Source organism: Saimiri boliviensis, chromosome 14 (assembly GCF_048565385.1).
Source record: "Saimiri boliviensis isolate mSaiBol1 chromosome 14, mSaiBol1.pri, whole genome shotgun sequence".
Classification (NCBI taxonomy): Eukaryota; Metazoa; Chordata; class Mammalia; order Primates; family Cebidae; genus Saimiri; species Saimiri boliviensis.
In genome coordinates this window covers 45,310,757-45,334,316 of record NC_133462.1, presented here as the reverse complement: position 1 = coordinate 45,334,316, position 23,560 = coordinate 45,310,757, and the positions used below count along the sequence as shown (strand labels likewise).

The 23,560-nt window shown below is 60.5% G+C and overlaps 1 protein-coding gene across 2 annotated transcripts; it reads left to right on the top strand.

Annotated features, from left to right (window-relative positions):
• Window positions 1-2,104: 2,104 nt before the first annotated feature.
• On the top strand, window positions 2,105-23,454 carry STK11 (serine/threonine kinase 11). 2 transcript variants are annotated; one of them, XM_003944478.4, is made up of 10 exons: window positions 2,105-3,555; window positions 14,669-14,752; window positions 15,528-15,617; window positions 16,532-16,664; window positions 16,740-16,876; window positions 17,338-17,465; window positions 18,086-18,143; window positions 19,117-19,304; window positions 22,077-22,286; window positions 23,131-23,454. In XM_003944478.4, exons 1-9 carry the CDS (start codon window positions 3,266-3,268, stop codon window positions 22,268-22,270), a joined length of 1,302 nt encoding a protein of 433 aa, XP_003944527.1. In that variant the 5' UTR covers window positions 2,105-3,265; the 3' UTR covers window positions 22,271-22,286; window positions 23,131-23,454. The 2 variants fall into 2 exon arrangements, with proteins under 2 accessions (XP_003944527.1, XP_074240987.1); XM_074384886.1 differs by lacking the exons at window positions 22,077-22,286; window positions 23,131-23,454 and adding an exon at window positions 19,732-22,070 and having other exon boundaries at window positions 3,180-3,555.
• The last annotated feature ends 106 nt before the right edge of the window (window positions 23,455-23,560 follow it).

Below are 23,560 nucleotides of genomic sequence, written 5' to 3'. Positions count from 1 at the left end.
GCTAGGATTACAGGCGTGAGCCACCGCGCCCAGCATCACTGATTTATTTTTAACGGGGCTTTCATTTTTGTGTCTTGCAATACATTAGGGCCAGGAACGGTGCCTCATGCCTGTAATCCCAGGACTTTGGGAGGCCAATGAGGAAGGATTGCTTGAGGTCAAGAGTTTGAGACCAGCCTAAGCAACACAGCAAAACTCTGTCTCTACAAAAAAAAAAAAAAAAAAAAAAAACACACACACACAAATAAGCCAGGTGTGGTGACACATGCTTGTGGTCTCAGCTAGCTGGGAGGCTGAGGTGGAAGGACAGTTTGAAGCCAAGAGTTTGAGACCAGCCTGGGAAACATGTTGAAACCTCATCTCTGCAAAAAATACAAACGTTAGCGGGACGTGGTGGTGCGTGCCTGTAGTCTCAGCTACTTGGGAAGCTGAAGTGGAAAGACAGCTGGAGCTAGAGAGGGAGAGGTTTGCAGGGAGCAGTGATCATGCCACTGCACTCCAGCCTGGGCAACAGAGCAAGATGCTGTCTCCACAAAAAAAAAAAAAAAAGACATCAGTTCAACTAAGGTGTTGAATTCAGGAGCATAGAGATGTTTCTAATATTTAACACTTTAAATATCTGCAGGGTCTATAGTGGTATTCTTCTTTCATTCCTGGTACTGGTAATCTTTCCTTCATCAATGTGCCTACAGTTTTCTTTTCTTTTCTTTTTTGAGATGGAGTTCTGCTGGTGTCGCCCAGGCTGGAGTGCAATGGTGTGATCTCAGCTCACCAAAACCTCCGCCTCCCTAGGCTTCAAGAGATTCTCCTACCTCAGCCTCCTAAGTAGCTGGTATTACAGGCATGTACCACCACGCCTGGCTAATTTTGTATTTTTAGTAGAGACAGGGTTTCTCCATGTTGGTCAGGCTGGTCTTGAACTCCTGACCTCCAGTGCTCTGCCAGCCTTGGCCTCCCAAAGTGCTGGGATTACAGGCCTGAGCCACTGAGACTGGCGAGTTTTCTTTTTCTTTCTTTCTTTTTTTTTTTGAGACGGAGTTTTCGCTCTTGTTACCCAGGCTGGAGTGCAATGGCGTGATCTCGGCTCACCGCAACCTCCGCCTCCTGGGTTCAGGCAATTCTCCTGCCTCAGCCTCCTGAGTAGCTGGGATTACAGGCACGTGCCACCATGCCCAGCTAATTTTTTGTATTTTTAGTAGAGACGGGGTTTCACCATGTTGACCAGGATGGTCTCGATCTCTCGACCTCGTGATCCACCCGCCTCGGCCTCCCAAAGTGCTGGGATCACAGGCGTGAGCCACCGCGCCCGGCCTTTTTTTTTTCTTTTTAAATAGAGATGGGGTTTCACCATATTGGCCAGGCTGGTCTTGAACTCCTGACCTTAAGTGATCCACCCACCTCGGTCTCCCAAAGTGCTGGGATCACAGGCGTGAGCCACCGCGCCCGGCCGGTTTCAGTATTTTCAACCTTATGAAGCCGTATTTTGGCGACTCTTGTTTTTCACCAAAAGCCCCTGCTGGGCCGGTCCCCGCGCTGTCCCGAGGCGTCCCCCGGGAGTTCCTCCAGGGCAGAGGCCGCCCCGCGCGTTCCTCCCTCCTCTGGGCCAAGAGAGGCTGAAATCAATGATTTTTGCCGGGAAGTGACCACGCTGGGTTACTTTTCGACCCTTGACCTCGCCCCAAAGGGGGATCCGGGGAGGAACTCTGGCAGGCGCGACCCCCACTCCCCCTCGGTCCGGGAGCCCAGGTCCCCACCCACTGGGCTGAGTTCACCCCGCAGCCGTTCAGCGAGGCCTTTGGCGTCCGCGACCTACGACCCCGTCCCCAACCCCTCCGAGGTCAGAGCCGCGGCCTCGCCTCCCCTTGCCTGCTTCCCGCCCCCTGCCTGTGACGGGCGCCTCCAAGAGCCAATCAGCCGGCCGTATCCACCCCTCGGGCGGGGCCAAGCGCAGACCAATCCCCTCTCGGGCGCCCGGCCGGGTCCAAACGCTCCAATCCTCAGCCGCGGAGGGGCGGGCAGAGGGACGGAGGTTGCGGGTTCAGCCAATGGGTGGGCACGTCGGCGGCGCGAGGGGCGTGTCCTGCGGGGAGGCGTGCGGCGTCTGCGGCGGCGCAGGGAGGGGGAGGGAGGTAAACAAGATGGCGGCGGCGTGTCGGGCGCGGAAGGGGGAGGTGGTCCGGGGCGCCCGCGAGTGAGGCGCGGGGTGGCGAAGGGAGTGCGGGCGCTGGCACTTGCTGCCGCGGCCTTGGATGCGCTGGGCCCCCCTCGCCGCTCCGCCTCCTCCACACGCGCGGCGGCCGCGGCGAGGGGGACGCGCCGCCCGGGGCCCGGCACCCTCGGGAACCCCCCGGCCCGGAGCCTGCGGCCTGCGCCGCCTCGGCCGCCCGGAGCCCCGTGGAGCCCCCGCCGCCGCGCCGCCCGGCGGACCGGACGCTGAGGACGCTCAGGGCGGGGCGCGTGCTCGGGCCGACGTTCGCGGGGAGGGGGTGCCTGCCGGGCCCCGGAGACCCCCGCGGGGGTCGCGCGCCGGCTCGGGGGGCGTCCAGTGCGAGCCCTCGCGGGCGCCGGGCGGTGACCGGCCCTGAGCGGAGCTGTTGGCTGCCGCGAGAGGCCGCCGGACGCCCCAGCCCCCCGAGCCCTCGCCCGGGCCGGCGGCAGTCGGCAGTCCCCGGGAGGTCCGCTCGGGCGTCCGCGGTGAAGCGTTTGCGCTTGGGACGAGCGGCGAGACCGGGGCGTCGCCGGAGACGCCCCCAGCGAAGTTGCGCTCCCCGGGTGTGGGGGTCCCGGGGGGCGGCGGCGTCGCGGAGCCTGCCCGTGGGATGGGCGGCCCGGAGAAGAGCGCGCTCGGCCGTGTTCCTGCTTGTCCGCGGGCCTGAGGTCCCCGGAGGATGACCTAGCACTGAGAACCCCCGGCCGGCCTCCCCAGGGTGCCCGCGGACGAAGCTGACCCCGACCGGGCCGTCCCCGCCCCGTGCCGAGGCCCGGGTCCCACTGGAAGTCGCGTCTGAGCCGCCGTCCCGGACCCCCGGCGCCCGCCGGTGCCGCAGACCCCGCAGCGGGCTCGGACTCGCAGCCCGGACTGACGTGTAGGACAATCGTTTCTGTTGGAAGAAGGGTTTTTTTCCCCTTCCTTTTGGGATTTTCGTTGCCTTTTTTTTTCTTTTTTCTTTTTGAAATTTTGGAGAAGGGAAGTCGGGACACCAGGAAGGACCGCTCACCCGCGGACTCAGGGTTGGCGGCGGGACTCCAGGACGCTGGGTCCAGCATGGAGGTGGTGGACCCGCCGCAGCTGGGCATGTTCACGGAGGGTGAGCTGATGTCGGTGGGCATGGACACGTTCATCCACCGCATCGACTCCACCGAGGTCATCTACCAGCCGCGCCGCAAGCGGGCCAAGCTCATCGGCAAGTACCTGATGGGGGACCTGCTTGGGGAAGGCTCCTACGGCAAGGTGAAGGAGGTGCTGGACTCGGAGACGCTGTGTCGGAGGGCCGTCAAGATCCTCAAGAAGAAGAAGTTGCGAAGGATCCCCAACGGGGAGGCTAACGTCAAGAAGTAAGTGCGGCTTCCTGGGGCCGGGGCGGGGGCCGGGCCAGTCACTGTGCGGTTGGTTCCGTCTTCCTTCCTTCTCTTCTCCCTCTCTCCCTTCCTTCCTGTTAACACCCTGAGCGGGACCCGGCCAGCGCCTGTGTCCTCCGTGCCAGGGAGAGCTGGTGGGAAGTCTGCCTGAGGGACTCTCACTCAGGCAGGGACAGTTGTCGCAGCGGGGCGGGCGTTTGCTTGGGCGCTTGGACGCCAGTTAAAATGCCCTGGAAGCAAAACCCTCCTGGGAAGGGAGCGGCCCCCACCCCGGCCCCCTAAGTCTGGCCCCTTGGCTCCCTCAGCTGTCCGTGGAGCAGAGGTGCCTAGTGGAACCAGCCTGTGTTTATCTGGGCTCCGAGAGTTTGTGTGGGCCGTCAGCAGGTTTTCTGCGCAGTGTGTGGCCGTTACCGGGGCCAGGCGCAATGTGATTTGTTTATCCTGTCGGAGGGAACCATGGGCTTGCCAAAAATAATTGTTTGCACCGGCTTATCAGTCAGCAGGAGGGAAACGTAGCCTTTGCTCATTTGCCTGGGATGTGGAGCTGGAAGCATCCCTGGCTCCCGACTTGTGTTCGTTCGGACGACCTTACTTTTCAGACTGACTTCTTTGGGCGCTGGCTGCCGCTGGGCATCCCGGACGCCTCTGCATCTGCGCAGAGAAGCTCCTCCTGAGGGCAGCGCAGCCTGGCCTGAGCCTCTTCCAGCTGGTGGAGGGGGGGTGTCCCTTCCTTATCGCCACCAGACACGCTGCACCTGCCTCTGCCTGGCGGGCCCTGCCCAGGCCCTGCTCCTCTCCCAGCCCTCTTTAACTTTCAAAACTTTGCCTCCTGTTTCCAAGAAAGCACCTTGTCTACCGGGCTAGACCGAGAGGGACTGGCAGGGACACCCTGCTCAGGGCACTGTGACCTTGGAAGGAGGTCCGGGGAGGGGCTCCTGCCCTGTCCGCTCTCACCTTCCTCCTGCTCAGGGGCTGGGGGGCTCACACACTTTTTTTTTTTTTTTTCTTTGAGTTGGAGTCTCGCTCTTGTTGCCCAGGCTGGAGTGCAATGGCGTGATCTTGGCTCACTGCAACCTCCGCCTCCTGGGTTCAAGCAATTCTCCTCCCTCAGCCTCCCAAGTAGTTGAGATGACCCACCATGCCCGTCTAATTTTGTATTTCTAGTAGAGATGGGGTTTCCCCGTGTTGGCCAGGCTGGTCTTGAACCCACGACCTCAGGTGATCTGCCTGTCTCGGCCTCCCAAAGTGTTGGGTTTATAGGTGTGAGCCACTGCTCCTGGCCTACACACTTCTTAACCAGCATGCTGGCTGTGAGATTCGGAAAGCAGGGACACAGGCTGTGAAGTGCGTGCTGGAGCAGTCAGGGTTAAATGGGAGCGGCTGGGAAGGGGTGTGTTTCCAGGGGGCCTCTCCGAGGTTTCACTGCTGAGTGTGGACACTAGAAGGCTGGTTCCCTGTGCCTGGTTCCCATGAGATGGGTTGGTCAGGATGGAGCCCTGTGCCGGGGTAGTGTCGGCCCTCGGAAAGGACCAGTGACAGCCTGTCTCCCAGCAGTCAGAAACCCATGCTTAGGGACTGGGCGTGGTGCCTCACACCTGTAATCCCAGCACTTTGGGAGGCTGAGGCTGGCTGATCGCCTGAGGTCAGGAGTTCAAGACCAGCGTGGCCAATGTGGTGAAACCCCGTTTCTACTAAAAATACAAAACTTAGCTGAGCATGGTGGCACGTGTGCTACTCAGGAGGCCAAGGCAGAAGAATCACTGGAACCTCGGAGGCAGAGATTGCAGTGTACCATTGCACTTCAGCCTGGGAGACAGAGCCAGACTCTGTCTAAAAAAAAAAAAACTGGTTTGAGTTTTGACAAATGTATATGCAAGGACAGTGGGAGACAGACGCTGGGCAGGGAGGAAGTCTGACTGAGTGTGTGAGCCCCCTGGGTTCAGCCGTTGGTGGAGGAGCTCCCAAGAGCTCAGGTGAGCACCTGAATCGCAGGGCAGAGCTTGAGGGTCTTGGTGAAGGCAGGCCAAAGGGTTACAGGAATTCAGTCTTGCCCAGTGCATGGGAGAACAGGAGGGGACACTGAGGCAGCAGGCAGAGGGGTGGGCAGGACCTGGACAGGACTGTGGGTGGAAGCCACCCATGACTCATGACCCTGCTGGCCTTGGAGGGTGTGGTGCACCCTCACTGGTGTTCAGCATCCACTTTCATCCTGGCCCTGTGTGTGCAACGATTTTGCCCTTTCGGGTCCCCCTGGGATGAGGGGTGGCCCTGTCCCATCCTGTTCACGGTCCGCGGGATCTGTCAGCCATCAGGAGCAGCGCGGTGTGCAGCTGTGATGTAGGAACCACTGCACTTCCTCCAGCTCCTTGGGCGCTGCCGGGGGAGGCCCTACTCTGGGAGCTGCTGTGTTCTGACTTGAGGCCCGCCACGTGCAAAGTGCTCGCAAGGAGAAGGAGTGTCTACTGTCCAGCCCTGAGGCTTGAGGCCTTGGCCAGCCTCACTGCCAGCACTGCAAGGAAAAAGCCTCCTTTGTGTGTGGGAAGCTTAATAAACTCCGCTCAGATTGTGTCTCACAGTGAGTGTCTGGAACCTTCCAGACAAGCTTCAGGCGTCCGGTCCTCCAGTTGGTGTGGAAAGCGTGGGCGACCGCCAAGGGGGTTGGGTTGGGGCAGATGGAGCCGGCATGCGTCCCTTCCCTTCCTTTCCTTCTCAGGAAGGCGGCCCTGGAGTCCGTGCCTTGTCCTGCTCTCACCAGTAAAAAGTACAAGCTTGTTAGAACTAGGAAAGTTACAGAAAGCATCAGGAACTTAAAAAGGTCTGGGCACGGTGGCTCATCCCTGTAATTCCAGTACTTTGGGAGGCTGAAGAGGGCAGGTCACCTGAGGTCAGGAGTTCGAGACCAGCCTGACCAACATGGAGAAACCCCGTCTCTACTAAAAATACAAAAATTAGCCGGGCGTGGTGGCAGATCCTTGTAATCCCAGCTACACAGGAGGCTGAGGCAGGAGAATCACTTGAATTCAGGAGGCTGAGGTTGTGGTGAGCTGAGATGGTGCCACTGTACTCCAGCCGGGGCAACAAGAATGAAACTCTGAAACTCCGTCTCAAAAAAAAGAAAAAATTACTCTTAATGTTAACACTGTGGCATCTTGCTGTATTTCCTTTGAGTTTTTGTTTTTTCCTAACCTATCCAGGCAGTTTTTAATGAAATGTAAAGCCTTTTTTTTTTTTTTTTTTTTTTTTGGAGCAGAGTCTCTGTCGCTCAGGCTGGAGTGCAGTGGCGAGATCTCTGCTCACTGCAGCCTCCGTCTCCCGGGTCCAGCGATTCTCCCGTCTCAGCCTCCTGAGTAGCTGGGATTACATGCGCACACCACGGTGCCCAGCTAATTTTTGTATTTTTGTAGAGACGGGGTTTCACTCTGCTGGCCTGACTGGTTTCCAACTCCTGACCTCAAGTTATCTGCCTGTCCTCGGCTTCCCAAAGTGCTGGGATTACAGGCATAAGCCACTGGACCCAGCCTGTAAACTTTATTAAAATACGGGGCTGAGTCCCACCGCCCTTCCCTTTGCTGTCACTTCCACGTGTTACAAAACACCGTGCTTTCATGTTGTTTCTTTCTACCTGTTGGAAATGTGAAAATCGGGGTGTGCCGGCTGCCACAGGAAACGGACCAGATGGGGTCTGTGGCTCTCCTATCCCCACTGCCCCCAAGGTGTCCAGCCGGGAGGCGGGAGGTGTGCTTGGGTGGGGCAGTGATTGGCAGATGCTTGGACCCATGCAAAACAGGATTTTTTCGAGTTGAGAGTCAGTCCTGGACTTTGTAGACCTTTACATCCCAGGTTCCGTTTATGGGGTTCCAGCATCTGCCCGGGTTCCTGCGACAGCCATGTGAGGCCTGGGTGCCCTCAAGGGCTCTTTTTGTCCCTCACCCTGGGCAGAGGGAGGGATAGTTCTGAGAGTTGGTGGAATCTTGGGGGCTGGGCAGCCGCAGAACAGCGGGGGTGATGGGTCCAGTGGAGGTTCTGGGCTGGGCACTTGGTGGGCTGCTGGTGCCCTGCCAGCTGGGGCGGCCACGGAACGTTGTTTCCTCGCCCGGGATCTGGGGTGCTGCCGTAGCTGTCAAGGAGTCACAGTGAGGCGGCTTGGTGTCCTGTAGATCCCACATCCACCACTGTGTTGCTCACATTAGACTCCCATTTTATTTTCTTTCTTTCTTTCATTTTCTTTCTTTCCTTTCTCTTTCTTTCCTTCCTTCCTTCCTTCCTTTCTTTCTTTCTTTTCTTTCCTTTCTTTTTGACATGATGTTTTGTTCTTTTTGCCCACGCTGAAGTGCAGTGGCACAGTCTTGGCTCACTGCAACATCTGCCTCCCAGGTTCAGGTTCAAGTGATGCTCCTGCCTTGGCCTCCCAAGTACCTGGCATTCCAGGCAGGACTCACCATGCCCAGCTAATTTTTGTATTTTATTTTATTTTATTTTTTTTTAGTAGAGATGGGGTTTCACCATGTTGGCCAGGCTGGTTTTTTTTTTTTTTTTTTTTTTTTTGAGACGGAGTTTCGCTCTTGTTACCCAGGCTGGAGTGCAATGGCGGGATCTCTGCTCACTGCAACCTCCGCCTCCTGGGTTCAGGCAATTCTCCTGCCTCAGCCTCCTGAGTAGCTGGGATTACAGGCACGCGCCACCATGCCCAGCTAATTTTTTGTATCTTTAGTAGAGACAGGGTTTCACCATATTGACCAGGATGGTCTCGATCTCTTGACCTCGTGATCCACCCACCTCAGCCTCCCAAAGTGCTGGGATTACAGGCTTGAGCCACCGTGCCCGGCCCAGGCTGGTCTTGAAATTCTGACCTCAGGTGATCTGCCTGTCTTGGCCTCCCAAAGTGCTAGAATTACAGTTGTGAGCCACTGCACCCGGCTGGACTCGATTTTCTTTGGTGACAGGGTCTCACTGTATCAGCCAGGCTGGAGAGCACTGGGCTCAGGTGATCCTCCGACCCTCAGAGTAGCTGGGACTACAGGCGTTCGCTACCACACTTGGCTAATTTTTTGTAGAGATGGGGGGTTTCACCCTGTTCACCCTGGTCTCAAACTCCTAGACTCAAGCTATCCACCTGCTAGCCACTGCAACCTGCCAATCGTTTTATTGGCATGTAATTCACATATCATATGAATGATATGGCTGGGTGTGGTGGCTCACGCCTATAATCCCAGCACTTTGGTAGACCAAAGCGGATGTATCACCTGAGGTTAGGAGTTTGAGACCAGTCTGACAAATATGGTAAAGCCCCGTCTCTACTAAAAATACAAAAATAAGCCGGGTGTGGTGGCGGGGTTCTGTAATTCCAGCTACTTGGGAGGCTGAGGTAAGAGAATCGCTTGAACCTGGGAGGTGGAGGTTGCAGTGAGCTGAAATTGTGCCATTGCACTCCAGCCTGGTGACAGAGCAAGACTCCATCTCAAAAAAAAATTTCACCTTTTTGTCATTATGATTTTTTTTTTTTCTTGAGACAGAGTTTTGTTCTGTCGCCAAGGCTAGAGTGCAATGACGCAATCTTGGTTCAGTGCAACCTCCGCCTCCCTGGTTCAAGCGAGTCTCTTGTCTCAGCCTCTCGAGTAGCTGGGATTACAGGCCCCCGCCAACATGCCTGGCTAGTTTTTGTACTTTTAGTAGAGATGGGGTTTCACTGTGTTGGCCAGGCCCTGTGATCTGCCCACCTTGGCCTCTTAAAGTACTGGCATTACAGGTGTGAGCTGCTGCACCTGGCCGAGTTTACGTTTTTTGTTTTTTGTTTTTTGAGATGGAGTTTCGCTCTTGTTACCCAGGCTGGAGTGCAATGGCGCGATCTTGGCTCACCGCAACCTCCGCCTCCTGGGTTCAGGCAATTCTCCTGCCTCAGCCTCCTGAGTAGCTGGGACTACAGGCGTGCGCCACCATGCCCAGCTAAATTTTTTGTATTTTTAGTAGAGACGGGGTTTCACCGTGTTGACCAGGATGGTCTTGATCTCTTGACCTCGTGATCCACCTGCCTTGGCCTCCCAAAGTGCTGAGATTACAGGCTTGAGCCACCGCGCCCAGCCTGAGTTTACAGTTTTAAAGGGTGTATTTCAGTGGCATGTAGTACGGTGACAGAGTTGCGCAACTGTCACCTCCATCAGCTTTCAGAACATCCTCATTGCCGCAGTGGGAAACCCCTTCTCAGTGAGCCGTCACTCCCCGTTCCCGCCGCAGTCCTGACACCCACGGATTCCTTTCCTGTCTCTGGATGGGCCTGTCCTGGACGTTTCACATAAATGGAGTCACACACCAGGTGGCGTTTTGTGTCCGGCGTGTCTCACAGAGGGTGCCATCCTCAAGGTGCCGCGCCGTGGCCTGGGTCCGAGCCCTGCTGCCGTTCACGACTGTGTCACGGTCCAGTGCGTGGAAGGCTGTGCCGTGTTTGACCATTCCTCTGGGTGGACCCTCGGGCTGCCCCCACCTCTGCCTGTGAATCGTGGGTGCTTCGGTGCCCGTGCACTCAGCCGGCGTCCCCCCGAATGCCTCCTGAGGGCCTTGTTTAAGCCATGTCCGCAGGGACTAGGGCGCGCGGTCTGGAGGTGGGAGTTCCTGGGTCTCCATGTGCCTCCCAGTCCTGCTCTGAGCCTCGGGAGGCCGGGCCGTCTCTTCCCTGTATGATCTGTTTCTGGGCTGACAGAGGCTCCTGCCCCCATCCCTCTGTGAGCTTGAGTGGCGTTTATGACTCTCCTTCCTGTTTCCTGTCTGGCTAATCAACAAGTCAGCGAAACAGTCCACGCTGCCTGGGCAAGCCCAGCGAGTTCCTAACGTGGTACCTGGGAGCGACTGGCAATGCCCTGACAGCTGGGCTTCCCTCCTGCCGAGCCCTTAGGGTTCCCTGCGTCTCTTGTTCACGTTCCACTCATTATCTGGCTGGAGACGTCAGAGGAAGCCTGGCAATGTAGAGAGGCTGATGTGCCCCAGCACCCCGGTGGTGAGTGCCGGCAGGCAGAGGGTGCTGCACCCCCGCTTCTCCCCGGCATAAATCAGGGGACTCACGGGCCTGCGCAGAATGTCTCGGTCCCTTTTAGTTAAACAGAAAACCCAGTGTCCCTTGGTCTATGCCCAGCTGCTTAGGAACGCTGGGCTGTTCCTCGTTTCGGCGGCTGTGCAGTGTCCCTGTGGAAGGGAGGCAGGGGCAGCACGGTGGGAGGGGCTGGCACCTTCGATGTGGGCAGGTTCCTCCTGTTCCTGTTTCCCCACCTGTAGAATGAGGGCTCGTGAGGGAGACGTGGTGTCAGCAGGTGGCGGCCGGCACAGGGAAGTTTCCAGGACGGAGTCCCCTATCACGTGGCGTCAGCAGGTGGCAGCCGGCACAGGGAAGTTTCCAGGACGGAGTCCCCCACCCTCGTCAGTGCAGGGAGGTTTCCAGGACGGAGTCCCCTATCACGTGCATTTAGGGCCATGCAGCCCCTGAGCGGCCCCCAGAAGACTCTGAGGCCGAGCCCCTGGCCTGGCTGCCCTCCTCGGGGTTAGGACTGCACTGGAGCCCAGGCGGGTTTGAGGTGGTCCATGCACGAGGAATAGAAGGTGGACGAGAGCGGTGTGGCCCCTGAGGGTCCTGTGGCTCCCCCGGCCACACTGAGGCGGCTGGAAGAGGGTGTCGTGGACCACCCTCGCCGCCTGTAGCCAGCTTCTGCCAAGGAAGGGCACCTTTGCCTCATGGCTGAGCATCAGGCTCTCAGGGCCTGTGTTTGAGCATCCAGACTCTGCTGGCCAGTGGCCGCCTCCTCTGGCTCTGGTGTCCCTGGGGCAGTGGCCCCCTAGCATCAAGTGGCTCATCCCCGACACTAGGGAGGGCCCTGGCCTGGCCCGGTCCGGGCTCAGGCTGGTCCCAGTCTGAACACGGCACCCTCCCCACCCACCACCACTCCGTCTCCTCTGAACAGAAGGCAAGTCTTGGCTCCCGGAAGTGGGCTGTGACCCTCGTCAGCGGGGGAGGTTAGGGCCACACAGATTCCTGGGGGACAAGGGGAATTGGGCCTCTCGGACCCACCCCGAGCTCTCCTGAGCAGTCTGGCAGGCAGGAGGGCACTGGACCCTGGACCCTTTCCTGAGCCCAGCCTGGCCCTCAGTGTCCCCCTCAGTGTCCTGGGCGCCTGCCAGCCTGTGGACACAGGCCCTGGCCAACTCTATAAATAGCCGTGCCGGGCCTTGCTGGGAATTGGTGCCACCACCACATAGCCCGGAGAGAACGGAAATGCAGGGCTTCCCAGCGAAAAGACCAGGCCCGCTGCAACCAGTGGGGAGTGGGGACGCTCCTCAGGGCAGGGCGCTGGGCACAGCCAGGGGCTGGAGGCAGTCGCTCAGTGGCGCCTCTCTGTGCCCCGTCCTGTCACCCAGCTTCCTTTCCCTTCATCCTGCTCTCCCAGCTGCTCCCAAGCTGGTGGCCCCTTCTCCAGGCCCAGCCCAGTGCAGCCTGCAGCCCGGGCAGAGCCCCGGTCCTGGCCTTCTGAGATGGCACGGAGGCCAGTGAGCAGTGTCAGAGCCTTGGGATTCTTCATGTATGGGGAGTCGTGAGCTGAGGCTTCCAGCAACAGGCAGCCCTGGGCAGGGGCAGGGCAGGCTGCATGATGGGATACCCCGTCACCCCAGCTGTTCTTTTTTGGAGGTGGAGTCTCACTCACTCTGTTGCCCAGGCTGGAGTGCAGTGGTGCGATCTCGGCTCACTGCAACTTCCACCTCAAGGGTTCAAGCGATTCTCGTGCCTTGGCCTCCTCAGTAGCTGGGATGGCAGGTGTGCACCACTGCGCCCGGCTAACTTCTGTATTTTTAGTAGAGAGGAGGTTTCACCATAGTGGGTAGGCTGATCTCGAACTCCTGACCCCAGGTGATCCTCCCGCCTCAGCCTCCCACAGTGCTGGGATTACAGGTGTGAGCCACCATGCCTGCCCCCTCCCCCACTGGCTATTTTCTATGCTAGGTGCTTGCGCTTCCTGTTAAGGACATTAAAAGACTGGCCGGAGGCCTGGCGCGGTGGCTCAAGCCTGTAATCCCAGCACTTTGGGAGGCCGAGGCGGGTGGATCACGAGGTCGAGAGATCGAGACCATCCTGGTCAACATGGTGAAACCCCGTCTCTACTAAAAATACAAAAAAATTAGCTGGGCATGGTGGTGCGTGCCTGTAATCCCAGCTACTCAGGAAGCTGAGGCAGGAGAATCGCCTGAACCGAGGAGGCGGAGGTTGCAGTGAGCCGAGATAGCGCCATTGCACTCCAGCCTGGGTAACAAGAGTGAAACTCCGTCTCAAAAAAAAAAAAAAAAAAAAAGACTATGGAGATGTAGTGACGTAGTTTGCACGGTCTACAACTCAGTCATTCACAGTGTACAGTTCATTGGCATTCGCACATTCACAGTTGTGCAACCACCACTGAATTCTGGAACATTCTGTCACCCTAAAAACAAGCCCCATTCCTGTTGTCACTCCCCGTCCCCTCCACCAGCCCCAGCCACTCTGAATACACTTCTGGATTGGCCTGTCCTGGACGTTTCATAGAACGGGATCCTGTCGACTGGGCAAGGTGGCCCATCCCAGCAGTTTGGGAGGCTGAAGCGGGCGGATCATGAGGTCAAGAGATCAACACTGTTGTGGCCAACATGGTGAAACCCCATCTCTACGAAAAACACAAACTTAGCCGGGTGTGGTGGCGCACGCCTGTAGTCCCAGCTACCTGGGAGGCTGAGGCAGGAGAATTGCTTGAACCCAGGAGGCTGAAGCTGCAGTGAGCCGAGATCGCGCTACTGCACTCCAGCCTGGCAACAGAGCGAGACTCCGTTTCAAAAAAAAAAACCAAAAAATTAGTCAGTTTCAAGCGATTCTCCTGCCTTAGTCTGCGGAGTAGCTAGGACTGTAGACATGCACCACCACCCAGCTAATTTTTGAATTTATAGTAGAGACAGGGTTTCACCATATTGTCCAGGATGGTCTTGATCTCTTGACCCCAGGTGATCTGCCGCTCTGGGCCTCCCAAAGTGCTGGGATTACAGGTGCGTGAGCCACCGTGACCTGCCTAATTAGCGTTCGCCATGTTGCCCGGGCTGGTCTCAAAACTCCTAACCTGAAAAGATCGGACTGTAGACGTGCACCACCACCCAGCTAATTTTTGAATTTATAGTAGAGACAGGGTTTCACCATATTGTCGAGGATGGTCTTGATCTCTTGACCCCAGGTGATCTGCCGCCCTCGGCCTCCCAAAGTGCTGGGATTACAGGCATGTGAGCCACCGTGACCTGCCTAATTTTTGTATTTTTAGTAGAGACAGCGTTTGCCATGTTGCCCGGGCTGGTCTCAAAACTCCTGACCTGAAACGATCCACCCGCCTTAGCCTCCTGAAGTGCTGGGCTGACAGGCCTGAGCCATCGTGCCTGGCGGGGTCACTTTGGAGAAATGAGATGTCCACAACAGGGCAGCTGCTGCAGAGGGGGAGTGCCTTCTGGTCTGCTGCGCCCTGGGCACTGGACACCAACCCTTGTGACAGGCAGGTGGTCATGGCAGACCCTACGATGGCTTCAGCGGCTGGCTTCTCCTTCTCCGGGTGCCCCTTCCCGTGGGCCATCTTTTCAGCTCACCTGTGGCCCACCCTCCAAGGCCTGGGCCCCTCAGAGGAATGGGGAGCCCTTGGCAGCATGGGACCATATTGTGTGATGGAGCCATCACCAGGGCCGCAAGTCACCCTGTTTGCTGCTGTAGTCTGGGCTCTATCTGTGCTACTGTCGCAGTAGTCGTCTTTCTAGAAAGCACAACTGTGACTGAGTTACAAAGCTGAATTAAGAGTGTCCTCACCGGGTCCTCCAGAGCCCTCAACTGCTGGTGACAGACTGCAGGGCGCCGTGTTCCCTTCCCCTGCTGCCCCGAGCCTGGATGTGTGGCCCCTGCAGGGTCCTGCCCCAGCACTCTTGAACCCATAGCTTCTCTCCGGGGAAGGGAGCCAGGCATACCACTTCTGTGGGGAGATGGGGAGGCCGACTCCAGGGATTCGGGTCATGTCACTGGCATTGGGGATCGGCTGACACACCTTTGTCCTCTCTGTCTCAGGGAAATTCAGTTGCTGAGGAGGTTACGGCACAAAAACGTCATCCAGCTGGTGGATGTGTTATACAACGAAGAGAAGCAGAAAATATATCCTTCCCAGCGCTGAGCTGTGGGGCCTCCGTGGGAGGGGCTGGGGGCCTCCGTGGGAGGGGCTGGGCCCTGGGTCGGCCTGCCCTAGGGCCTGTACCCCATCCCATCTCCTTGAAGGATACTGGCACACGAGGGCAGTGGCCTTCCCTGGTTCCCCGGAGGTCAGCCATTGTGGCAACAGCCCCAGTCCATGTCATGGGGCTGTGGGGGTGTCAGGGCCCTTTTTTCTCATAACCTCCTCCCAGGCTAACCAGGGGTGCAGCCTGGGCCTGTCTGAGACAACCCACACAGGCTGAGTGTTGTGAGCCATTTTGATCATGGCCAGGTGTGTCCTCGTGTCATCTGTAGATGCCCCCAGTGGGTCCTGTGGGCACAGCCTCCCTGCGGGGACTGTCCTTCCTGGGGCCCTGTGCCCAGAGCAAGAGCTAGAAGTGGTGCTGAGGCTGGGGCTGTGTTCCCCGAGCTGCAAGGCCAAGAGCCGAGGCCCGTCCTACGTGGACCCGAGCCTGCTGGTGGGGGCGTCTGGGAGGCCTTGTCCCCTGCCTGTGGGCGGGGTGGGGGAAGTGAGCCCTGCAGGAATGCTGCCCTGAGAACCCTGTCCTTCACACCTTCTCCGGCTTCCTCCTGGGACTCCAGGGCTCTGGGCCTTTGTAGAGGTGTGGCCCGGGGAGTGGCAGGGTGGGTGCGGAGGGCCCCTCCAGGGCCCCTCTGTGGCCCTGTGTTTCGGGCCTGTGGGTGGGGCCACCCCTGAGCTGTGTCCTTAGCGTCACACGTATATGGTGATGGAGTACTGTGTGTGCGGCATGCAGGAGATGCTGGACAGCGTGCCTGAGAAGCGCTTCCCGCTGTGCCAGGCCCATGGGTGTGTGCAGGGCGGGGTCGGGGGGCCAGCTCCTTTCCCTGTGCCCACATTGCTTGTCCTGATCTTCATTGATGTGAGGGCCCAAGTTTTTTTTTTTTTTTTTTTTTTTGAGACAGAGTCTCCCTCTGTCACCAGGCTGGAGCAATCTTGGCTCACTGCAACCTCCACCTCCTGAGTTCAAGCAATTGTCTCAGCCTTCCGAGTAGCTGGAATTACAGGCGCCCACTACTGTGCCAAGCTAATTTTTGTATTTTCAGTAGAGATGGGGTTTCATCATCTTGGACAGGCTGGTCTTGAACTCTGACCTTGTGATCCACCTGCCTCGGCCTCCCAAAGTGCTGGGATTACAGGCGTGAGCCACCATGCCTGGCAGCCCAAGTTTTTGGAAAACAGTTTTCGTGGAAAAAAAAAAAAAATCTGAGTGGAGGATGTGGCTAAAACAAACAAACAAAAACCAGTTTTACAGGTCCCCGTTTGTGGCAACCACAGGCAAGGCTGCTGCTGGCCTCCTGCCTCCTGTTGCCTGTCCCTGGCATCCTCTTGCGCTGACCGGACTTCCTGTGTACAGGCCTGGTGGCCATAGAGTCAGGGCCCCTTGCTGCTGAAGGGCCTTAGTCGAGGGGCCTACTGTTCTAGGACTGGGGTGCAGCCTGCCTGTGGCCCAGTGGGGAAGTGAGACCTGTGGACACGTGGGGCCCTGCCAGATGTGGCTCGGCCTGAGAAGGGTGGTCGCTGCCAGCATGGGCGTGGCTCCCTGCTGGACCCAGCCTTCCGCTGTCCTGTGTGCCTGGACCCCTGTGAGTCCTCAGCTGTGCCTGTGGTGTTTGGGAGGCTCCCAGTTGGCTGCAGAGGAGAGCCTGTGACAGGCAGGGTGGCCTTGGCCCTGAGACAGGTGTGTGCTGTGCCGCCTGCAGGTACTTCTGCCAGCTGATCGACGGCCTGGAGTACCTGCACAGCCAGGGCATCGTGCACAAAGACATCAAGCCGGGGAACCTACTGCTGACCACTGGCGGCACCCTCAAGATCTCTGACCTGGGCGTGGCTGAGGTAGGCACACGCTGGGCGGGGCCCTGGGGCACCCCGTCCCGGGCACTCCCTGAGGGCTGCACGGCGTCTCCACAGGCATTGCACCCGTTTGCGGCAGACGACACCTGCCGGACCAGCCAGGGCTCCCCCGCGTTCCAGCCCCCCGAGATTGCCAATGGCCTGGACACCTTCTCTGGCTTCAAGGTGGACATCTGGTCGGCTGGGGTCACCCTGTAAGTGCCCTGGCTGCCCAGCACCCGGTACACACACAGCTCGGAGGGGCCTCTGTGTCTTGGGTATGTGCAGGCCATCGCCATCAGCCCAGACCCTAGCTGGCCACAGCCGCTGGGGGTGCTTACTTGAGGGAGGTGTGACTCCCAGAGCATATGGTGTTTTACCATGGGAGGTGCAGCCTGGCTTGTTGGGTGTCTTCACAGTGGCACAGCCCACCCTCCTCCCAGAGCCCCACAGGGAAGCCAGCTGGGCGAGGGTGGCACCAGGCCCCTTCCCCAAGTGGGTCCAAAGGACATTCCCCTCCTGCCCTGTGGCCTCTGACGACAGAGGTGTCCCTGAGTTTGCAGGACCTGCACTCCAGCAGCCACACAAGGGCTGCGTCCCCGGGGTAGAGCTGGGACTCCCAGGGCATGGACCACTATGGCTGACCACGCCCCTCTTCCTTCCCCTCGAAACGAAGCTACAACATCACCACGGGCCTGTATCCCTTCGAAGGGGACAACATCTATAAGCTGTTTGAGAACATCGGGAAGGGGAACTACGCGATCCCAGGCGACTGTGGCCCCCCGCTCTCCGACCTGCTGAAAGGTGGGCGCCTCGCCCCTCTGCCCACAGCCCCAGGGAGGAGGGGGTTTTGTGCAGAAATGCAGGCTGGGGGTGTCAGGGGGGTGGCTGCTGGCCCCAGGGACCCTAGCAGGACATTGAGAGGACCGACTGGAGAGGCCGGCTTCCCCAAAGGTCCTCCCCGGCCCCCCCCACCTACCGCCATCACTCAGCTCCACCCTTTCTTCTGGGCCTTGTGTTCCCCCTCTAAACTCCCACCCCTGAAGGCAGTGCTGCCCTGCTCTTCCCCGGCCAGGGCCTCCGAGCTCCCTGGCCTGCTGGGCCGCCAGGCTCACCCTGCTGCACTTCCTGCGAGGGGCAGCAGGTGGCACTGGCTGCCCGTCCATCATGCAGTGGCCCCGGGAGAACGGAGCCGCTCTGGCTGTCTAGCCCAGCCCTGTGGCCCTGCCAGCCACGCACAGGCTGTCCCCAACCTGTCTCCTGGAGTGGCCTCTGTCAGGGAGGCCACCTATTCCCGGGGCCCCCCTTGGGAGCATCCAGGCGTCACCCAGGGCTTGACAGCAGAGGCTGGGCAGGTGGGGATGGTTGGCGGGGTCTCAGTCCTGTGCCTGGCACTGCCCGGCTCCTCACCTGCCTCTCCTCAGGGATGCTTGAGTATGAGCCGGCCAAGAGGTTCTCCATACGGCAGATCCGGCAGCACAGGTGAGCGGCTCCTGGGGGCAGTGGGGCCAAGGCCACAGGGAAGCTGGCCACGTGGGCAGCTGCTCGAGTGGGCACCAGAGCAGGGGTGTGATGGGGGTGTGGTGGGAGTGCCAGGCTGGGCCTAGGGCAGGACCACGTACAGTGCTCACAGCTCTCAGGGCCCGAGTGGGGTCTCCGGGCAGTGTCCCCTTGCTGGCCAGACAGGCCTTGTCTGCGCTGGGGTCTGAGTTAGGTCATGTGTCCATCCCTGCCCCAGGCCTGGAGTTGGGCCAGGAAAGGCACTGCCGGCCCGGGCACTTGGAGGGTCTCCCTTTTCCTTCCTCGCTGGGCTCTCAGCAGAAGGGTCTGGCTGGGATCCAGCCCAGGGCCCCCAGCTCCACCACAAGAAGGACAAGGTAGTGGGTGGGGCCAGCAGACCCTGCAGTGCCACCTCCTGGGCTCCGCTCCTCTGCACCAGCCCCTGGGGGTCCTTGAATCTTCTGCTAAAGCTTCTTAGAGCTCCTCAGCCACCCCGCAAGGCCCTCTCCTGAGGGTGTTTGGACCCCTGATGTGCTGGTGCTGATTGTGCCTGGGGCATCTCGGGGCAGCTGGGAGCCTGGTGGGGGCTGGGGCTGCCCTCCAATAGCCTCCTGGGCTGGATGTGCTCACGGCCCCCAGACTCCCTTCTGGCCTTTGCTGACATGTATCTGGTGGGTGCCCTGGCTTCTGAATGCCACCCGGGAGACAGGTCTGAAGCTGAAACGGGGCAGGGGGGTCAGGTCTTGGGGTGCAGGGCATATCTGTCAGGTTTGGAGTGAGGTCAGAGCTGTGGCCTGAGACCCTGGCAGCCAGGCTGCTCCAGGAGGGCTTAGCTGAGCTGCTGTGGTCACGGCCACCCGTTGCATAGCCTGGTCCCAGCTCCTAGGAGCGGGGTTGGGCAGCTGGACTGCCCTGTGCCAGCCTGACAAGTGCCACTGCTTTTGGGCATTTGCAGCTGGTTCCGGAAGAAACACCCACCAGCGGAGGCGCCGGTGCCCATCCCGCCGAGCCCAGACACCAAGGACCGGTGGCGCAGCATGACCGTGGTGCCGTACCTGGAAGACCTGCATGGTGCGGACGAGGACGAGGACCTATTTGACATCGAGGACGACATCATCTACACTCAGGACTTCACGGTGCCCGGTGAGTCCCACTGGAGCAGGGCGCCTGCCTGTCTGCGGTGAGGGCAGGTTCTGCCCTCCGGTGGCCAATCCATGTCCCCGAAGCCCCCAGCCCACCTGGAGGCTGTCTCTGCCCTGGGGGCTGCTGCCACATGGCTGAAAGTGTGGGGGTGGCAGGGGCACCGGCCAAGGCCTGTCTGGCTGGGAGGGTTCCTCAGGCTCCTCCCCTGGTGCTGCCCAGCCAGGCACTCCTGGGGTACACTGAGTGCGGCCTCAGCCTGAGTTCCAATAGGAGCAGGCGGGGGAGGCCTGTGGTCAGGGGAGGGTGTGTCAGAGTCAGGGTGCAGGGTGGCCCCTCAGCTGGCACGAGAGAGGGTCCAGTGGCCCTCCCTCCTTCCGTCCCCAAGGCCCACCCACTGGGCCTGACGCTGGCCGCCCTTCTTCCCCAGGTGGCGAGGAGGCGTCTGAGGCAGGGCTTAGAGCGGAGCGCGGCTTGCGGAAGAACGAGGGCTCAGACCTTTGAGGAGAGGAAGCCTCGCGGCCGGCGCTGCAGTCGTGCCCGAGGAGGAGCTCAGGGCCTTAGCACAGGGTGGCTGCGTTGGCAGCCAGCCCCTCCCTGCTGCGCTCCTGGCTCGGCTCTGCGCTATGCGGGGCTGGGCCGTGTCATAAAGCATTTTGCATGTATCTGCAGGTGGATGTTGCTGTGCCTGGGCTGGAGTGTGGGGGGCTTTATCTTTTACTATTGCAGCAGGACGTGGTGGGCAGCGTCCAGCCTGAGAAGGCGAGTGTGCCAGGCAGGTTAAGATGTGAGGACCCAGTGCACAGGATCCGTCTCCCAGCGAGGGGGCCCTCAGTCTGCCTTCCTACGTAGAGATCCTCACCCTGCAGAGAGCCCTCCATCAGCTCCCGCAGCATCCCAGGGACCCTCAGCAAACCACTAGGCTCAGTTCAGTAGCTAGTCCTGGGAGGGTGCAGTGTGCGGGCGGGGGAGGGGGGCCAGGAGGGCACAGTGTGTGGGGGGGCCCCCGGGGGCACAGGGTTTCGCCTCCTGGGCTCTTGTAGTTGCAGCACCACGGCTGTTGTGTCTGTTAGGATGGGAGGTGCTGCTGGGCACCCTGGTCACCAGATGTCCTGGGAGGTGGGGTCCCCTCATGATGCCCATCCGTGGGCCTGGCTGCAATTTGACCCCAGGCCCAGGGCCTTCTGCCTTTCAGAGAACTGGGGCCCCGAGACTGGCAGTCAGGCAGATACTAGTCAGGAGGGCCAATTAGGGCAGGGCCAGGTTGCCAGAGCCCCTGCTGGGATGTGGACCACATGCTGACCCTGTGGCCGCTCCTGCAGGCCAGGACCCAGCACTGGCTTCCCCCTGGGGAGCCCTAGGCCTGTGGGAGATCTGGGCTGCCCTGGGGCAAGGTGCCAGGGAGGAAGGCAGGGGCTGGGCCTCCTTCTTCGTGACCCTGCCGAGCCCACTGTGGGTGGTAGGAAGGAGCACCCAGCCGCAGGGGCTGCAGGGACTGCTCAGTGTAGCTGAGGCCTCAGCACTCAGTACTGGGTACTCAGGTGAATACTCCTCCCACTGCTGAGATGCTTGGGACAAGCTCAGCCTGAGACTTCAGTGGGAGCCACATCCCCGACCTGCGGGGCCCCGTCCTGCACACACAGCCTGGGCTGCTGCGTCAGCCCCTGCGAGGCTCCCCTTTGGCCTCGTCCGTCCTTACTCACTATGGACGTCCTGCTGCCAACAACCAGAGCCCAGCGAGGGGCCTTGGGCTAGGTCCTGGGCCCCAGTGCAGACGGGTATAGGGTGGAATGAGGGACTGATGGCCCCAGTGATTGTGGGGGCAGGGGCCTGGTGGCGGCTCTGCCCACTGATGCAGGGCTGGGGCGCCTTGTCTACCCTGGCATGCCGATGGGAGTGGGCGCAGGGTCTGCCCCAGCAGAGACAGGCTGGGCGCAAGGTCAGACTTGGGGGTGCGGTTGGGCCTCCTCACCAAGGTGCCTTTTGAAAGCCAGCAGCTTCCTATGCACACAGGGCGAGCGTGCGGCAAGTTCTGCAGGCTGCTGAGTCAGCCACTGGCCCCTGCTTGGAGCTGGGCCCCGCACTGGGCTCATGAACTCCAGGGCAGCCCAGGGCAGCGTTCCACAGACTGCCTGGGAGGGTCTGGGGTTGGCTTGGCAGCCAGCATGTTGGTGGAGTCCTCGCCGAACACCATGGCTCCTGGCGGGGATGGCACGTGGGCCCCACCCCCGTTGTGAGGACAGTGTCCACCTGGCCAGGGTGGCCAGCACCAAGCCCGTGGGTTCCACCCGAGTGCCAGTGATGGCTGGGGGTTGGCAGGGACTGGGGGCAGCTGGGGGCCCTGGCAGGCTGTGCTGGCGTCTCGAATGCTGGTCCGAGCCTGGCCCTCTTGTGTCTCACAGGTGAGCTCGGGGTGGCTCTTGTGCCTTTAGAGCCAATGGGCCAGGGCGGCACAGGAGGGTCCTGCCCCCTCAGCTTGCCTCCTCCTCAGGATAGTACCTGCGTGGGTTCTGACCTGGGGCCCTGGCAGGTGCAGACGATGGGGTGGGGGGTGCCACTCTTGCCTGGGCCATCTGTGGGAGGTCCAGTCCCAGGTGCGGGGGACCTCCCAGAGCTGCTGGGGCAGCATTTCAGGCTGGGGACACCTGGTCCTGACCTGTTGGGCATGGCCTGGGCCACTGCTGCAAGGGCAGCCCTGTGCTGGGACCTGCCAGGCCCCCGGGGCTCTGCGGGGTCTGCCCCTGGCTCAGCCCACGTTTGCCGTCTCCCTCCCAGGACAGGTCCCAGAAGAGGAGGCCAGTCAGAACGGACAGAGCCGGGGCCTGCCCAAAGCCGTGTGCATGAACGGCACGGAGGCGGCGCAGCTGAGCACCAGGTCCAAGGCGGAGGGCAGGGCCCCCAACCCCGCCCGCAAGGCCTGCTCCGCCAGCAGCAAGATCCGCCGGCTGTCGGCCTGCAAGCAGCAGTGAGGGTGGCCGCCTGCAGGTGGGGCGCGGTGGGGCCCGCGTGGTCGTGTGGGGACACAGTTCGTGGCGGTCATGGCGACTGTCACGCTCCAGGCTGCACCTGGTTGCCGTGTGGCGTTTGGGTGGCTTGTCCACATAGCAGTCCCTGTTGAGAGTGGCGTCTCGGGGCCTGGTCTCTGGCCTGTGTTGGTCACAGAGGCCTGTGTGTGGCCGGGCTCCGAGGGGGTCATGCCATCCTCACAGCCACCTCTCAGAGTGGGTGCATTCAGAAGACCCTGCCCTGAGCCTGGTGCCTCCTACCCATGCCCAGGCTGTTCCCAGGAAAGGCTTACGCTGGCCTCAGCCCAAGGCTTCCGAGGCATGAGTGGGTGGCGGGTGGTGGGGAGGGGCTGTGGCTCTCATGGTCCTGCCTGGCTGCCGCGGCCAGACGCGGCCTTCTATGTCCCTGTGCCCCTGCCCCTCTCCTGGCCCCAGCCCAGGGTGGGAGACCCTGTCGCCTGCTGAGGATGGGGGGTGGATGGGGACCTCAGGCTTAAAAGCCTCTGCCCTGCCACAGTCTGTCCGGCAGGTTTAGGGGCCACCGCCTGAGTCACATGTCTGTCTCCTAAACGGGTGACCCCAGCCCATCCGTCAGCATCAGAGCCCGCCAGGCCTGGTGGGAAGTTCTTTCCGGGGAGGTCCAGGCCCCACTGCGAGAGGCCGCACTCAGTGTGCCCCAGGAGCGACTCAGGGGTGGCCTTCTCTGGCTGTGCCCCCAGGAGTCCGGCAGCCGCCGTGACTGCACCTGTTTCTCCGTCCCGCGAGGGGCCCGTATGAGGCAGAGAATCGGTGCCCGGGCTGACCTGTGCCCCTCCTCCCTGCAGCCCGTGTCCAGGTGCCCGCGCCAGGCCCTCCTCCCGGAGAGGCGGCCGCCGTTCCGTGCCGACTGCGCCCCAGGACCTCAGGAGCCCCTGCAGGGCCGGCGGGAGGATCGCAGGGCCCGGGCGCAGCTGCTCGACCCGGCCCCGGGCGGGTGAGGGAGGCGGCAGGCGGCCCCGATGCACTTTACGTGGAGAGATTGCCGGCCCCGCCGCGCCCGAGCCCCGCAGACCGGCGCCCCGGAGCCCCGCCTGCCCGCCATGCATGCCGCGCCGCCCGGGGGCCGCGGACGCCGCTCGGTTTTGTTGTTTGGTTGGTTCCTTTTTTTTTTTTTTTTTTTAAGAAAAAAAAAATAAAAGGTGGATTTGAGCTGCGTCTGTGAGGGATGCGTGGGGGCGGCGGGGGCGTGGGTGGGGCTCGGTCGCCCCGCTTCGG

Excerpts from the sequence above, each read along its gene's own strand:
- STK11 (XM_003944478.4), top strand. The coding sequence starts at position 3,266 with ATGGAGGTGGTGGACCCGCCGCAGCTGGGCATGTTCACGGAGGGTGAG. Across the intron at positions 16,665-16,739 it reads CTGACCTGGGCGTGGCTGAG|GCATTGCACCCGTTTGCGGC; the intron begins GTAGGCACACGC and ends GCGTCTCCACAG. Across the intron at positions 18,144-19,116 it reads CGGCAGATCCGGCAGCACAG|CTGGTTCCGGAAGAAACACC; the intron begins GTGAGCGGCTCC and ends GGGCATTTGCAG.